Raw genomic sequence first — 15,848 nt, 5'->3', positions numbered from 1 at the left:
TATGCATTAATTAATGATCCAACATTATAAATCTCCCGCTCCCCATCAAGCTGAATAACTGTTGGACCATGATAAGAAGTCTCATTGGATTGGATCGATCAATACATTGACCACAAATTTGTATAATTTACTTTATTATTATTATTATTATTATTATTATTTTTAAGTTGTGTTAAAGAAATCTTATAGTTGATGAATGTGAGTCTATTAGGCGTGCACTGGGTTATATTGACTTGGCAATAAGCCCCTCTAGAACTCAACTTTTGTGCTCCAACTCACTAATCCATATTAACCAATTTGTGGTATATGTATTCTCTCCTTGTTGAGCCTTTAGAAGACGAAATGAGCACTAATTAAGCTGAGGATTAAGACATTTTTAATGATAAATAGTGGGAAAAAGTTTCAAGTACTACTGCTTTGGTGCCAAAATTTGTCCACAATATTATGTTTCCATTGCATGCCTAAAAGATGACCTATAAAGAAACTATATTATATGCATATTCCTCAGCTTATATATATATATATATATAAACATTGTTAAAATAAAAACAAGTAGCGCACTTAGATAAACATTGTCCTAATAAACTCTTTTTGCCCTTGTTTCTTCCCTCAAAGAGTACCCTCAAGTTATTAATGTAGTATTTCCTAATTTGTCTCTTTCTAATATTGCTTTTACAAAAGGGAAAAGTTAAATTTGAGCTTATGTTAACCATAAGTTTATGAGAGTATTTCAAAAGCCGTTATGTATATATTTTTGTTCAATAGTGCAAAATGGGAATTAAACTTAAAATACCATAATTAAGTTATAATGATAGTGCTAAAACATGAAACATTGACATTTTTGTAATTAAGCATAATATATACTTCAAGACAACCAACAACCATTTTTAGTCTAATCTTATACAAAATAGATTTAAAGTGGTACAAAACATTAAATGGGATTAAAATAATCCCTTTTAAGCAGGCTTAAAACATATATGCTGTGTGACATTTTTAAAATTAAGTTGAAAAACTATATACATTTTATGTTGGTTATTTGCGCAACTTATTAAACATGCTATATAAACTCACGGCTTATGTTTTTGTACAATATTTATCAATTCTCTTGCGAAAAAGATCTTTGTTCTTACTGCTATTGTCGTTACTCTTTTCTTTGTTTCTCGTTGTCCCATTGTTCTCTCTCGCCTTAGAATCTTATGTATAGTAATAATAAATAAATAAATAAAAAGATAACTTGGAGATTTTTAATTTTAGTGGTGCTTAACGGAAGTTGTCTTTAATGAGAGAGATATGAATCTCAAAGTAGCAATCAAATCATTGAGATTTGTTCAATGAAGAGAATCAAGTGAAATCCATGTCTTTTTTGTCAAATATATGTGCTAATTATTATTTGGTTCCATTTCATTTTTTATTTCTTTTTTGGTAAAGGTTCCATTTCATTTATTCTGGTGATTTTGTAAAGCACAAGTTTCTGGAGGGTACCGTATAGCACTATAGCTGCCAAAATAGTTAAATTAAACCAACACTTTGGATTCAGGTGGTTAATGATCTTCTCCTAAAATGGGTTATTCGTATTAGAATTCGGGAGGCCTATACTCAACCACAAAAGCTATCTTGAGAGTCGAGGTTTGCACTACACTTATAAATGCTATCTTTGACATATCTCTAGCCAATGTGAGACTTGTAACAATTCGGGAGCATTCGAATTCGATTTCTGGTAAAAACAATACTTCACGGACGAACTCTAGATTACTGAGAGATTCTCTTCCCTAAAATTAAGAGGTTAATAAAAAAATAGTTAAATTAAATCATAACCATACCTTAAGCATGATTGGTTTTGACACAACATATTTATACTACCACCAAAACAATAAATTGCTCTAACAAGTAAGGGATTTAGATTTCTTAAGCAAGTGAACAAAAATTCAATCTCTAATTCTTACGTAAAAAAAATTAATTGTAGAAAATAATTTACATTATGTATCCTAAATTTTTTTCAACCAAGATTAATTGCCTTAACGATAATATTGTAACAAAATATACACCGTAATGTTAAAGAATAGAAAGTATAAGCACAAAAGTAGCATTTGATTTGCTACCAAAACTAGGATGGCCATCGAAAATTTGAGAATAATTTAAAATAAAACATCACCATCGTAAGATAAGTTGAAGATCCATTAATGCCTTATCTACCCATGCTCACCAAAGATGGAAAAAAAAAATGATTCTATAGGCCACTACTGTGATTTTATGCTCTGTCGGAATTTACCTTTGGAGAAGGTGACATAGAAGATACTCCATTTATCTCAAAATAAGTGTTATTTTAAAAATAAAGTTTTGTTTGAAAATGAATGTGATTTTCACTTTCCAATGGATTCAGATATTAGACTTTCTTTCAAGAAGATAACTTATATGGCTGGTTGCGACATAGTATCGATGGACTATCTGTTTTCCCGTTTCTAGCTACAGTTTGATGGTTATGGCGAGCAAGAAATTATATGTGCATGGAAGACAATGCTATGTCTTACTTTACTCTCATGATTTGCATCGATAACTATGCTCATTTGCTTAAAAAGTGCTTCTTCAAACATAACATGAGTCCGAGCACTCGAATGGTTCGCTGGAATGCTCAAGGGGTACATGCATGATCTTGAACGTTGATGGAAGTAGTTTCGGTGATTCCGGAGTATCCGGTTTTGGAGGCTTGATTAGGAACTCAAATAGTGTGTGGGTTCAAGGTTTTGTTCGTAATATAGGATTCTCGAACATCCTTCACGCATAATTATTGGCAGTCTATCACGGTTTAGCTTTGGCTTAGGAGCTGGACATCAAAAAGTTTTGGTGCTATTTTGATTGTAAGACTGTTATCAAGTTGTTATTTGATCATGTTAATGTTTGACACCACTATGCAGCTATTATTTATAATATCAAGGATCTCTTTGTTAAGTAATGAAGGGTTAAAGTTGTTCATATCCTTCGAGAGGACAATGTCTGTGCAGACTATTTAGTCAAACTTGAAGCACGCAACCCTGAAGCTTATTATTCTATAGTTATTCCACCTAATGGAATGAGCCTCCTCCTAATAGTTGATGCTAGTTGAACTTTATTTTCTAGACAGTTCTTGTTTGTTTTTTCCTTTCCTGTACAAAAAAAAAAAAGTGAGTTGCAAAATACATTAATTAATTATTTTACATCCTTCATCATGCGTTGGAGTGATTACGATACTTGCGTCTCACTTAATTTTCAACTTTCACTTTCCACCATCTTTTTTTTAACATTCAACTCTATGAAAAAGAATGCAAGGTTAGGCAATTGGCACAATCTGTCACTTTTCGGTATATAGACTTAACGATCTAACAATTGATACGATGAATGATGAGATGAATGGCTAAATGTGACATAGCTCTATTATTATTATTATTATTATTTTGAAAACTTGGTATTCGGCTCTAGGACCGACTAATTTAAGGGGACCAATCTCACTGCCAACTTGCAGGGGCCATCTAACATTATTATATTAATTTAAAATAAACTCTTGATTATGGACATACTTCAGAGAAACAAGCTCAAATTATTTTCCTCTGATTTTGCAAAAGCTTCCAATATTTTCCAAGCACAAATTTAAATTTTGGATGTACCTAACTTAAAACTGTAGTAAGTGATATGTGATTATAAACACACTTTGGGAACAACTGATGCCAACAAGAAACAACTAAATTGTGCAGGATTTGAGACCAGAACCACTGAAATTTATAAATTCCCATTGATTCATCAAACGTTACTAGTAGTGAAGTTCTTGCTACCTAAGCAATGAATAAAGTTGCCACAAACAGACAAAAATATATGGAAAGCAGAACATGGTTGGAAATTACAAGACATTGTTGATCTTTACATGATAAATATGATGCTTTTTAAAGATTATATCCTATTATAAAAATCAGGAGAAATCCAAATATTACACATGCACAGAAAAAAAAACCATAAATACAACAAATATGCTATATTAATATGCCCCTCCCTTTCTTTCGTAAGAAAAAAGCGGCAAATTTAAAGCTGAAAGCAACAGCTTTTGATGGCAGGATGGTCAAACCTAAACTATATTACAATAGTTTCTGCCATAAATTACTTGGACTTGGACTTGGACTTGGACTTACTAGACTTAAAATCAGAAGCTGCAGCTTTAGCAGCAGTTTTGGCCAGGCTGGTAGGTTTAAGGACACTCTTAGGATTAATAGCCTTCCTAATCTTAAATGCAACCCATGCAGTACCTAAAGCATGACCAGCAGCATCAAGCCCTTGACTTGTAGCGTGTGCAGCTTGTTCTCCATACCTGTGGTATACAAATTGCAAAACTCACTTCTGAACTTGTAGAGAAGCATAATGAAATATAGCAAACAATGGAAAGCAGATTTCATTTACTACGAAGTTTATTAGGACTCAACATCGAAGATAAGAAAATAATTCATTGAAGTAGTTAACATTTATGTAATAATAAAAGATAAAATAGAGACTTTGACAGTCGTTTCATGGGCGATAAAATGAGTATTTAAAATTCAACTCTATGTTATCTAAGCCTTAAAATCAATTAAGTTTCAAAATTAGTTATGAGATTGAAAAGAGAGCAAAATTTACTAGACGGATCATTGTGTTAAAATAAACTGCGATGTAATATATATTCACGTTTCAAGAAAAAGGAATGTAAATTTTAACATAGAATAACTAATGAAATTTTTTTTTTCACCTAAAATAAGAGGATTCATCCTAATATAAAATTTTAACATGAGAGAAAGATAGGAGTGTAATTCAAGCTTCTCCCATGGAAGGGAAGTGTATTTTATCCTTAAAACTTTTCACCTTTATAAGAGACCTATTCATTTTAATTTCTTCCCTTGACAAAACCCAAACATAAATGAGATAAAGCTTTCCCCTCTTTATACTGGACCGGTGATTTTAAGATATCCGCATTCTTGAGTACCACATTCAGAATAATTTTTAATGCCCACTCTAAGCAAGAAGATCCTGGATTTTGGGTATTTGAAGCTGGCATTCTACTAAACCAGTGTGAAATTACAAGTTTGCCATAAGCTTCTACAATATCGCTATAGCAACTAGAGAGCATGAACTTAATTTTAATGACTAGTTTAGTAAGGATAGATCTTACTATCGTCAGATTCAATCCCTAATCTATAAGCATTTTACGACTTAGATAATGCATTTACTGATCTTTACCTGTGATCGACAAGTTCAGTTGTCACAGTGGATGTCGTTGACATGACATTTTTTCCGGCCACTTCAACAGCATCGCACACTTTACCTATTTACAAAAAAATCCAAACATAATTAAACAGTATGTAAATTTAAAAGTACACACTTTTCTAGGATAGATTTATCACGTAAATAATTAGCTTTGTAAACTATAAAAGTTGTACCATCTAGATCATAGTCAGTTGATGTTAAAATGTCCAAATATAAGAATTCTTGTGCAAATTATAATTTATCAAGGAGGTTCGGTGAAATGAAACTGGTCTTGAATGACTAAATTTGACTCCTGATTACAACCATATTGTAAGACACATAATCTTGACAGACTTGATCCAACAATTTGCTGTTGGCCTCTCATTGATCAAACTCAAAATAGTTCAGACTCTGAACTTCAAAGTATACACATCTCCACAATCAGGTAGAAAACAACAGGAATTACTAAGAGTCAGTATGAATCAGGAAGTTCATTGGATTTCTATCATCTAGGTGACAATCCAATACATATGTGGGAATGTTGATCCATATATCTAATTTCTAACAATACAAACACCACTTTTCGCCTACATTTAAATATTCTTGAATCCTATTCTAAATTTCAGAATCGTTGAAATTTTAAGTTAAGATTTAAACAATAAACTAACAACTTTTCACCAACGCTAAAAACCTTCAAATGATACAATATACCTAATTATCCTTTTTTTTTTCTCTCAAATAATCAATAAATATCTTATTGTCTTTTCTTTGTCTGAAGAAGAGAGGTTCATCTACTTCTTCCTTCCTTCCTAGATTGGAAGATATTTCATATTTGACTACTGGTTACAACTAGGAACTCAAACAACATTTCAGCATGTTAAAAGGATATTTCATAAAATACTAAGAGTAATATCATAGACTTACTGAATCCATCCAATGATGCAAGCACAACTTCCCCTGGTAAAAGGCTGAAAAACTTCTTTCCAGCCTTCGAGTTTACCACTGAACTGGTGAAAAATCCAGACACTTTCACGACTCCAGAGAGCAACCCATTTGCAACTTTCTCTGTCATTTTGGTCACTCTCTTGACCCTATTTAAAAAAACATAGATATAAATAATATCAGACAAGAGGGTTAAAGTGGCAATTGCTTAATTACTAAAACTGATCAAATCCATTAAACACTAAAGACAAATAAACTTAAACCCTAGCTGAAGCCTGGAAGAACAGTCATTCACCAAACTTTGCTTACCTCCCAGCCGAACTTTGAACTAGCAAGGTCCCTTTCCATGGAACCGGAGAGTAAAGAAAAAAACTAAATAATCTAAAACAACTTAAAAAAGTAGCAGAATCTAACTTCCTGCTTTTTTTAAATTAATATTATAGTATTCAACATCCTAAAATAATCATTTTTCCCTTATATATTATATTCAATATCCTAAAATTTCATTTGGGTCACAAAGTAGAACAATATACCTTTTAATCCGCTTCAAGGTTTGAGGACTAATCTCAGTAGCACGCGAACCAGAAGCCAACCTTTTCTTCATAACCTGATTCCCCCATTGCAACCTATCCATAGTCACATCACCACACCACAAAATCCCTTTAATCACATGTCCAGAACCCGAAGCTATCAACCTAGCAGCACTTCCACTATATTCCTCCACATTAGGAGCCAATGTAGTCCAATACGCCGCACATTGTCCTTCCATTACCTCCTTCTTCTTCTTCGACTCCAAATCCTTCGGGGAAACCTCCTTCGCCATCGATCCATCTAACGCCTCTCCTTTCTTCGCCTTCTCCGTAACCTTCTGCACAGAAAAGCTACTGCAATTCTCCAAAATCACATCCAGCTCCTTCAACAAACGTTCTTGTCCTTTTGACGCAATCGTTAAACCATAGCTCAACAAATCGGAGTCAAATTTGTTCTTCTTATTCCGATCCTCTTCTTCTTCTTCATCTGAATCGAAATCCTTAGGTGCACGGAATGAGAAAAAGTAGTGAGAGTCATCGACTTTAACAGCGGTTTCATCTTTTGCAAGCGGCCATTGGATTTCATCAGCGATCCGAGCATAGACAGCGATGGAATTTTCACCTTGATGGAGACGGACGACGGTGAAGTCACCGGAAGCGAGTTCGACACTGTATTCTTTATCAATAAGGTTGAGAATGGCACCGGGGATCTTGACGAGGATTTCTTCTTCGGTGGTTTTTTCCGGCGGTGCAGAAGGTGAAGTAGGATTGCTTCCGGCGGTGATATCGTCGGGGAAGAGATTTTGAACGAGATCGTTGAAGTCGATTGAAGGATAGAGATTTGAAGGATTGGTGTGATGGAGTTGAGAAGGAGCATCGGGATTGGAATCGATAACTTGAGGGTAGAGTGAATTTCTTGGATTAGGGTTTTGAGTAGCCATTGAAAGTGATGAATGAGAAATGAATGGTTCTGCTCTGGTTTGAAACTGTTGCTGAAAATGGAACGAAAGTATGAAAGTGAAGAATAGGGGACTAATAAAGAAACGACACGTGGCGTATGGACAACTCGTTACTTAATAGTGAAGATTCCCGCGTGAATTTCCGTAAGATATTTAATCGAGTTTAACTGTAAACTGTCACTACAAAATCCACAGCGCGTCCAAAACGTGTCTCATAAATATAGCGTTGTCGACATAATCTCCTTCTCATGTCATGTACTCCGTCTCTCATAAAATATAAAAGTAAAAATGATTAAAGAAATTTAATGTATTTGATACAAAATTTAGACTACTTATAGTCACATATTTTTTTATCAAATTTTATTTATATTTTGGGATGGATGAAGTATGGTGTAAGACAATTTGTGTTGTAATGTTTTTCAATATAAATATGGTCAAATGCATCTAGAGGTCTTTAAGTTTTTTAGGTAACAAATAAATCCTTTAATTTATTGCACATTGTCCTTCAAGTTATTTTCCATTACAAAAACGTTGAAATAACTTAGTGGAGTGATAGTCAACACTGATTTTGGCTTCCTAATAATAAGAAGTAGCTTTCGGTGCAAAAAGTTGAAGTAACTTAGTGGAGTGATACTTAACACTGATTTTGGCTTTCTAATAATAAAAAGCAACTTTCAGTGCAAAACGTTGAAGTAACTTAGTGGAGTGATAGTTAACACTGATTTTGGCTTCCTAATAATATGAAGTAGCTTTCAGTGCAAGCTAATGGTTATGTTAGCAATTGTGTAACAGGGGCTGAAAGGCTAACATTGCAATAAATTAGAAACTTAAATGACATATTTGTTACCTAAAAAACTTAAAGGATTTGTTTGTTACATAAAAAACTTAAAGACCTATATGTTACAAACATGAAACTTACAGGATCTTTGAAGTTTGAATGCATTATATCCAAAATCGGTCCAATTATATAATATAGATAGGGATTCAAGTTTGTTGCGATTCAACAACGATACAAGTTATATGAACATTTAGCAAACATGAACAACACTATTAACGTGGGAGATAAGCAGGTGCAATATATCTGATGGAAAGCTCCTAGTGAAGATTGGATTCGTATCAACACATATGGAGCAGCTAGAGGAGGCATGGTATCAGAAGAGGAGGCATGGTGTCAGAACGTAGTGGAATTCTGAGAGGTGCGCATGCATGGAGAATGGCTTTGTGGATTTTCCAAGTATTTGGAAGTTTGTAGCGCGTATGTGGCAGAGTTATGGGGTGTTTTGAAAGGATTAAAATTAGCTCGAGTGCGTGGTTACAACAAAATAGAGTCTCATGTTGATTCAAAAGTGGTAGTAAGTAGTAACAATGCTTGAGAAAGCTTCAGATGGATCTCCAGACAAGCGAACTCTAGTTCATATTATTAAGAAGCTTTTAGCTTTGGATTGGGAGGTCATTATTAGCCATTAGTATCCTGAAGCTAATATGGTGGCCGATTCTTTAGCAAAAATTGGCATGCGAGTAGTAATCGGATGATAGTTTATGATACTTGTCCTAATATTGTTAGATCTTGTTTTGACGCTGATTTAATTGGAGTTTATACTACTAGACTAATTATGATGTAATTTCTTCTTCGAGCTTAGACCCTCTTGCTATAAAAGAAAAGGTATTGGCTTGAACTCTCGGTTGATAGGATTCTACTTAAATACAATAATCTTAAAATTTAGGCCATATATAACTCAATTCTATAAAACCGATTTATAAGATAAAAGAAGTCTCCCACATAAATATATTTTTAAATCATATCTCACAGTGTAGGATTTTAATTTTTTGAGAATTCAAATTCCTAAACTATCTACTAACCCACTTGAAGACATTGTTGATGTCAAGTCGAATGACATAGCCCCATTAAAAGTCTCCAGAGATGGAAGAAATGATAAAGAGATGAAGGAGAAAAGGAAAATAGAATAAAAGGGGAAGATAAAATCGAAAAAAATCAAATGAAAGAGCACTATGGACTCCAGCATGCAAGTTACATTTTTTCTACATTTAAATAACCAAGTCCTTTAAACCCCTCGTTATGATAAGCATTATATCTTGACAAGCAGTATGGTATAACAATCAAGAGCATTTTTAAGCTAAAAGTCCAAGACTCAATCGATTGGCATCACTAGTTCCGAACAGACATGGAGAGACCATGATTGATTACATTACATGAAAATAGGAGCTCGATAGGAATAGCCATCTAAACTAAACTGCTTATTTCTTCTCCTCGTTTGATGACTTGTCGTCATTCTTCTTCTGCGGCTGGATAAACAATACAATTAGAAAACTGATAGCAGCACAATAAATGGAACAAAATATCATTTAAACTACAAAGTTGACAGCGCATTAGGCATAAAAGATGTTATAGCAAATTTACACTAGCACTTTCAAATGCAGTAGCAGGAATTCAGGAACTGTTTATTATTACCTTTCAAGTACAATATTAAACCCTAAAAAATCAAAAATAAAATATAACAAACAGGCCTTAATAATTATAGTGGAAAAATTACTGAATCAGTTAACAAAATCATTCCTAATTTCCTACCCAGCATGATAATCAAGATGTGTCTTCTGATTATGTTTCCATATTCATAAAGGCAGCTACTGTAGTTAAATTGTTCAAAAAAAACTACTGTAGTTAAAAGCCATTAAATGAGCAGGCAACATTAAAAACTTCAAAAAGGATATTCAAAGTAATCCAATTATTCCTCTGCTGAAATTTTCTGCAAAATTAATTTCAAATTAAATGTAGTATATTCTTTTCCATCATTCCATGGAAAGACTAACCTCAGACTTATTTTGCATGGATGCCAGCAAATCTTTGATGGAAGGGTCATTTAGGTCGACCCCAGGAAGCTGCCGAAGGAATTAATTGTTAGTGCAATGGAGCTCATAAATCAATGATGTTAAAAGAACAAAACAGATAATTAAAGGATTTATTAGACATACCGACGCGAGAATATCAGATACAGCGGATTGATCTGCTAACACCTCTGACTGGCTTGCTTGATCCTTTGTACTATCCGCTACGGACAATTGGAGAGCTACATTCAATAAATGACCAGAAACCAACAAAAGTTAAAACAACCATTGTGGCTTTCCCTTCTATAGAAAATATAAGATTAAGATTTATAGAACCCCGTGTTCTAGTCATTTGAAGCTTCTCAAAGCATTGAACACTACAAATCTACAACCCCAATAATCAAAGCAAGTAGCACTAGGTGAAAAAATATGTGAATGTATACTTGGTTATGTGTGGCACTGTATAGCCTGCTTTACTGGATTTGTTTTCTGTTAGTGTCAGTTGCAGTTTGTTGTCCGTAGTTACTAACTGTCGGTGACAGTTATTGTTAAGTTTTTTGTGAGCTAACTGTTAGTATTCCTGCAAATATAAGTACAGAGGTGCAGCCACACTACCACTCATCTAGTAATTTTCAATAACAAAGTTCAAAATCTTCAAATTGCTATTTCTCTAAAATTCTCTTCTAAGATTTTCTCACTTCCTAACAAAGACTTCCCTCCACTTTCTCACCATTGTGGCATTTTTCTAATGAAGGCCTGTGAATTGAAATTTGAAATCATTTGTGAATACCAAAAGAATAAGAACTCTAGCTCACCAAAAATAAAAATTTCTCAGATTCAGGTTGAAATTTAAAATGTTGATTTCTATTCAACTCTGTACCTATTTTCATCATCAAACAAGATGATGTATTCAAGGTACTTCTAATTGATGGAAATGACTAATAAAAGAACTGTGAATCATAAAAAATTGGATACCTCAAAAAGGAGTTGTGTTTGTTTTTCTATGTTGGACACATAAGACACCACGTGACACTTCAATTGTCTATGTCTATGTAGTGTCTCATGTCTGTGCCCGTGCTTCCAAGACAAAGAATACATTAAAAACACAAAATCTCACCTAGTGCCAGCTCAGGGTCATCAACAGATGCTTCTGACATATCTGTATCTTTTACATCGTGACCAACCGCAGGTTCATCCATTGACATTGCAAGAGCCTGCTGCAGTAGGGCATTCTCATCATCCTGATTTCATTTGAAGGTCAGTTACTGTTTGTTTTGTTGTCAACTTATGAAAATAATCAAACAAAACATGATAACTAATTGAAAAGAGAAGCACGAAGAAACAAATTTGTTTTTGTGAAAAATTTATTTGATGTAGATCATATAAGCCAAGACAAGAGCTCGGTCCAGATTGTAACCAAAGTCAGATCCTTAACTATAGTATATATTTATAAAGATTCAATTACACCTTCAGAGAAAGGAGGTGATTTCCCAGGAAAATCAAAGTAACCCTGGACGTACAGATAGACACGCACTATCTTCCTTGGTAATTTCAAGTGTCATATGTAGTTGTAATTTACTTACTCTAGAATTTTAAAGTTTTAAAAAAATCTGAAAGTAGTCTTACAAACTATTACTCCCACCGTCCCAAAATGAGTACCTTGATTGATCACTTCACACATTAATATAAATGAAAGAGGGAGAATAATATTTTTACTAAAGTAAGTTATGTAAGTAGTATTAATTAGAGAGTAGAACTGGAAAAAAAGTAAGTAATGTTATATTGAAAATTGAAAAGCTCAGGTATTTTGGGACATTATTATTATTATTATTATTATTTTGCAAAAAAGCCACTCTTTTTGGGATGCAGGGAGTATATGGTTTTAGATGATTATGTTTTGGTACTAAATGTTTTCAGTCCCCATAGAATACTCTCTTGCCAAGTTTAGTCAATACAACAAAATTTCCATTAATGTTTTGGTCTCCAATATTTGGTGATTTCAGGGACCAAAAATTGATGAAAATTTTCATTAAAATCCCCAAACTGGGGAATAAACATCCATAAAAATTAGTGGGTCGAGCAAGGAGCAAAACATTAAAAACACATTGATAAACTCAACAAAGATACCAACCATCAAATCAGTTGTCTTATTCTCTGCTTCAGAAGTTGATGCACTGGCACGCTCGGTCATTGTCGCATCTTGTGAGCTGGCTTCTTGTGAGCCGGCTTGCTGCTCACCTCCTTGTTTGGAAGTATCTTCTGCAGCCTTTTTTGCTGCTGCTTCCTGCCTGGCTCTTTCTTCTTCCATCGAAACTCTTAAGGCAAGAGCCAATTCAGGATCTAAGTTTGGATCCACACCAAAATCATATCCAGATACACCTCCAGCTGCAGCTGCTGCAGCAGCAGCAGCAAAGCCACTTCCACCTTCCCCATCACCAGTAAAAATTGGTGTACTGTCACAGCACAACATCACATGAATATCATGATGGTAAAAAACCATTATTTCATTTAATGTAAGAGAGATACACAAGATAGGAAAGAAAAAGTACAAATAAAATTGAACCCACAAACCTTATAAGTACATCAGAAAGAGCATTTGGACCAGCTGGAACATGAACAATATGGCTTGTATCATTATTGTTCACAGCTGCAAGGAGTGATTCCAGCTTCTCTGTCTTCTCCTCGTCGTCTTCACCAAAATTAACAATATCAAGTGCTACGCTATTCTTTTTCAACTTTCTCCCTATCATCTCCAACATTTTCTTTTCATGCTTGACGGGACTATGATACAATGATTGATGCAGTTAAGATTGAATAACTACAAACGATAGAATTTAAAATTAGCATGAAATATAGTTAAGTATACCTTCCAGCGAAGACAATAATCCTTTGCTGTTGCTTTTTATTTTGACGATGCTTTAAAGCCAATTGTGCAACCTGAATACCAGCAGCTAGGTTCATCTCGCCACCTACTTCTAGTCCTAAATCAGGAATATAAACAAACAAAAATCATTTTTCATAAACAGAACAGTGCACCATTACAAAGTATGGCAGTAACAATATGCTGCAAACTTATCAGTTCTGGTTTCTTGTTTCAGTAACAAGTTCTTAAAAGTTCAACCTAACCAATAGGTATGTCCTTATTACAACCGAACTAAATATAGCTTTAGCCAACATCCAAAAAGAAAAAGGGCCGAACAAACTTGAATTCAATTTACAAAACCAAACAAATTGTTTTAGGAATTTCAGCATAATCTCAATCCCTATCTCATTTAAAATCTTTAGAAAAGACATAAAAAAGTAGACAAGTCATCAGCAATGAGAATTATCGGAAGTTAGACACAATCTTCTCATAATAACTTTCAGGGTATAATCAATGTTTAAGGCCACATTATAAGGAACAAAAATCACATCTAATAATCCCCTTAATTATTCAAAGAAGAAAGCATTAAAAGGCTTTTGGATATTCACAAGGCAGTTAGATTCAATTATCGCTCGTGTTAAATACTCACAATCCAAATAATAAATTAAGAACAGCAAATACTATAAAAATAAATAAATAAATAAACGATTTAAAAAAAACAAAACAAAAAAACTGACCATGCATGCAAGCTAAGATCTTGCCTAGATCACTGGTAGGGGTGACCAAAACACGAACACCCTTCCCTGCCATTATAAGAACTCCCACTGTATTTTCCGGATTAGACTGTATAATTGATATAAAAAACAAAATACATTCATCAGCACAGTTGAACCCTAAGCAATTATTATAACCTAATATTTAAACTACATCTCTAACTAATTTTCAAACAAGTAATAAAACAATTAATCTAAATTTATCCTATATATCAATCTAGCTATAACATTAAATTTTTCTACATCTATAACTAATTTTCCAACAAAAAAGTATAATAATTATTAATTAAAGGGCGAAAAATTATGCAATAGATATTGATAATAATGTATGATGATGATTTAGGTTAACCTGGGTCTTAGCACCGCAAATGAGATTAACAGCGTCAGCTTGAGCTTGAAATCGAGAAGGAGAATAATCTCCGTTACGCATCCATTCGGAATTGTCGATACAGATCATTGTTGCCTTTTGAATAAATAAAAAACGCGATCGGATTAGAAAACAATAAAGAAACCCTAGTAATTTGAATGTTAGGGTAAATTGAAATTGAGAAGGGGGAAAATTAGGGATTACCTCGAGCACCATGGTTGGAGATTTAGAAGAAGAAGAATGAATGAGAGAAAATTTTTGTCTGTGTATTGTGTATCGAAAATAAGAGGAAAGTGGTGCTTTCAATTTTTGGGTATACTTTGGTAGATACAAGTTGGTTAATTAATACTAACTGGTTTTAACTTTTAATTCTTTGGATTAGAAGGGGAAATCAATCATCGGTTCTAAATTAATCCCATTAAATTGGGCCTGATCGATTAAAAAAATTATTAATTTTTTTTTGACGAAAAAAAAATAAATTATTATTAGTTGCCCCATACTGTATTATTTTATAAAAAATTATTTTTCTCCTTTTTTTATTTTTTATTTTCATCTCAATCAAAAAAAATATTGTATACCAAAAAACAAACAAAAAAAAATTATTTTATTGAGTTTAATTGATATGCACCGACGGTGTAAAATAGTTTTACACGATCGTCCAATAAATAACCACTATTTTTTCATGTCATATAAAGAAAGTGAAGTGATATAGGAAAACATGGTTGATATTGGTTGACAGTTTAAATCCTTATTTTATTACATGACTTATTTTTTCACAAGTTTCTGGATTTTTTTAAAAAAAATACCCAGCTTTTGTAAAAAAAATTAAAAAAAAATACCCGCCTCTTAGTAAAAAAATAAATAAATAACCCCTCTCGCATTATATCATGAGAACAAGTTTCGCAAACATTGATAAAATAAAACTCGTGAAGAAATATTCTCATTTATGAAGATTACTCGAAGCAATTTCAAGGCAGTGAAAGTTACCCAAGAGGGGATAGAGTTGGTCTAGTGGTGTTGACTTGAGTCCTTAAAGTATGTTTCTCTCAATGTCTCAGATTCGATTTTCCTGATGCCAATTTCGGTAGACTAAGTCCATACAAAGCAAAAAAACTCTGGCTTTAAAGGGGTCACGCAAATGGACGGTGAGATTGGTTACATTGAATTAGTCGGTCCTAAGGCCGGATACCAAGTTTTTTTTTTATTTAAAAAAAAAAAGCATGGAGGGGGTTATATTGGGAATATAGGGGGGCGCGCATATGTGCCGGGGGTGTCAGAAGTAGGATTCTTCTAAAATAATTTTGTAAATGTTACCAGCTCCTTCCCCATTAAATT

At 33.5% G+C, this 15,848-nt stretch overlaps 2 protein-coding genes across 3 annotated transcripts; both read right to left on the bottom strand.

The window, feature by feature from the left end:
* Nucleotides 1–3,842: 3,842 nt before the first annotated feature.
* On the bottom strand, nt 3,843–7,901 carry LOC123908062 (protein EARLY-RESPONSIVE TO DEHYDRATION 7, chloroplastic). Its single transcript, XM_045958570.1, has 4 exons — nt 6,711–7,901; nt 6,160–6,326; nt 5,230–5,314; nt 3,843–4,330 (listed from the first exon to the last, which is right to left on the bottom strand). Exons 1-4 carry the CDS (start codon nt 7,646–7,648, stop codon nt 4,123–4,125), a joined length of 1,398 nt encoding a protein of 465 aa, XP_045814526.1. The 5' UTR covers nt 7,649–7,901; the 3' UTR covers nt 3,843–4,122.
* A 1,743-nt stretch (nt 7,902–9,644) lies between these two features.
* On the bottom strand, nt 9,645–14,906 carry LOC123908038 (26S proteasome non-ATPase regulatory subunit 4 homolog). 2 transcript variants are annotated; one of them, XM_045958545.1, is made up of 10 exons: nt 14,718–14,906; nt 14,496–14,609; nt 14,111–14,216; nt 13,377–13,491; nt 13,082–13,291; nt 12,642–12,963; nt 11,628–11,751; nt 10,658–10,752; nt 10,496–10,564; nt 9,645–9,970 (listed from the first exon to the last, which is right to left on the bottom strand). In XM_045958545.1, exons 1-10 carry the CDS (start codon nt 14,727–14,729, stop codon nt 9,923–9,925), a joined length of 1,215 nt encoding a protein of 404 aa, XP_045814501.1. In that variant the 5' UTR covers nt 14,730–14,906; the 3' UTR covers nt 9,645–9,922. The 2 variants fall into 2 exon arrangements, with proteins under 2 accessions (XP_045814501.1, XP_045814502.1); XM_045958546.1 differs by having other exon boundaries at nt 9,645–9,964; nt 14,718–14,875.
* Between the last annotated feature and the right edge of the window lie 942 nt (nt 14,907–15,848).

This window comes from Trifolium pratense, linkage group LG2 (assembly GCF_020283565.1).
Source record: "Trifolium pratense cultivar HEN17-A07 linkage group LG2, ARS_RC_1.1, whole genome shotgun sequence".
In the NCBI taxonomy this organism is placed as follows: Eukaryota; Viridiplantae; Streptophyta; class Magnoliopsida; order Fabales; family Fabaceae; genus Trifolium; species Trifolium pratense.
This window is presented reverse-complemented; position numbering and strand designations above follow the sequence as displayed.

Excerpts from the sequence above, each read along its gene's own strand:
- LOC123908062 (XM_045958570.1), bottom strand. The coding sequence starts at position 7,648 with ATGGCTACTCAAAACCCTAATCCAAGAAATTCACTCTACCCTCAAGTT. Across the intron at positions 6,327-6,710 it reads ACCTTGAAGCGGATTAAAAG|GGTCAAGAGAGTGACCAAAA; the intron begins GTATATTGTTCT and ends TTTTTTAAATAG. Across the intron at positions 4,331-5,229 it reads ACTGAACTTGTCGATCACAG|GTATGGAGAACAAGCTGCAC; the intron begins GTAAAGATCAGT and ends TGTATACCACAG.
- LOC123908038 (XM_045958545.1), bottom strand. Across the intron at positions 13,292-13,376 it reads ATTATTGTCTTCGCTGGAAG|TCCCGTCAAGCATGAAAAGA; the intron begins GTATACTTAACT and ends ATTGTATCATAG. Across the intron at positions 10,753-11,627 it reads TGACCCTGAGCTGGCACTAG|CTCTCCAATTGTCCGTAGCG; the intron begins GTGAGATTTTGT and ends TATTGAATGTAG.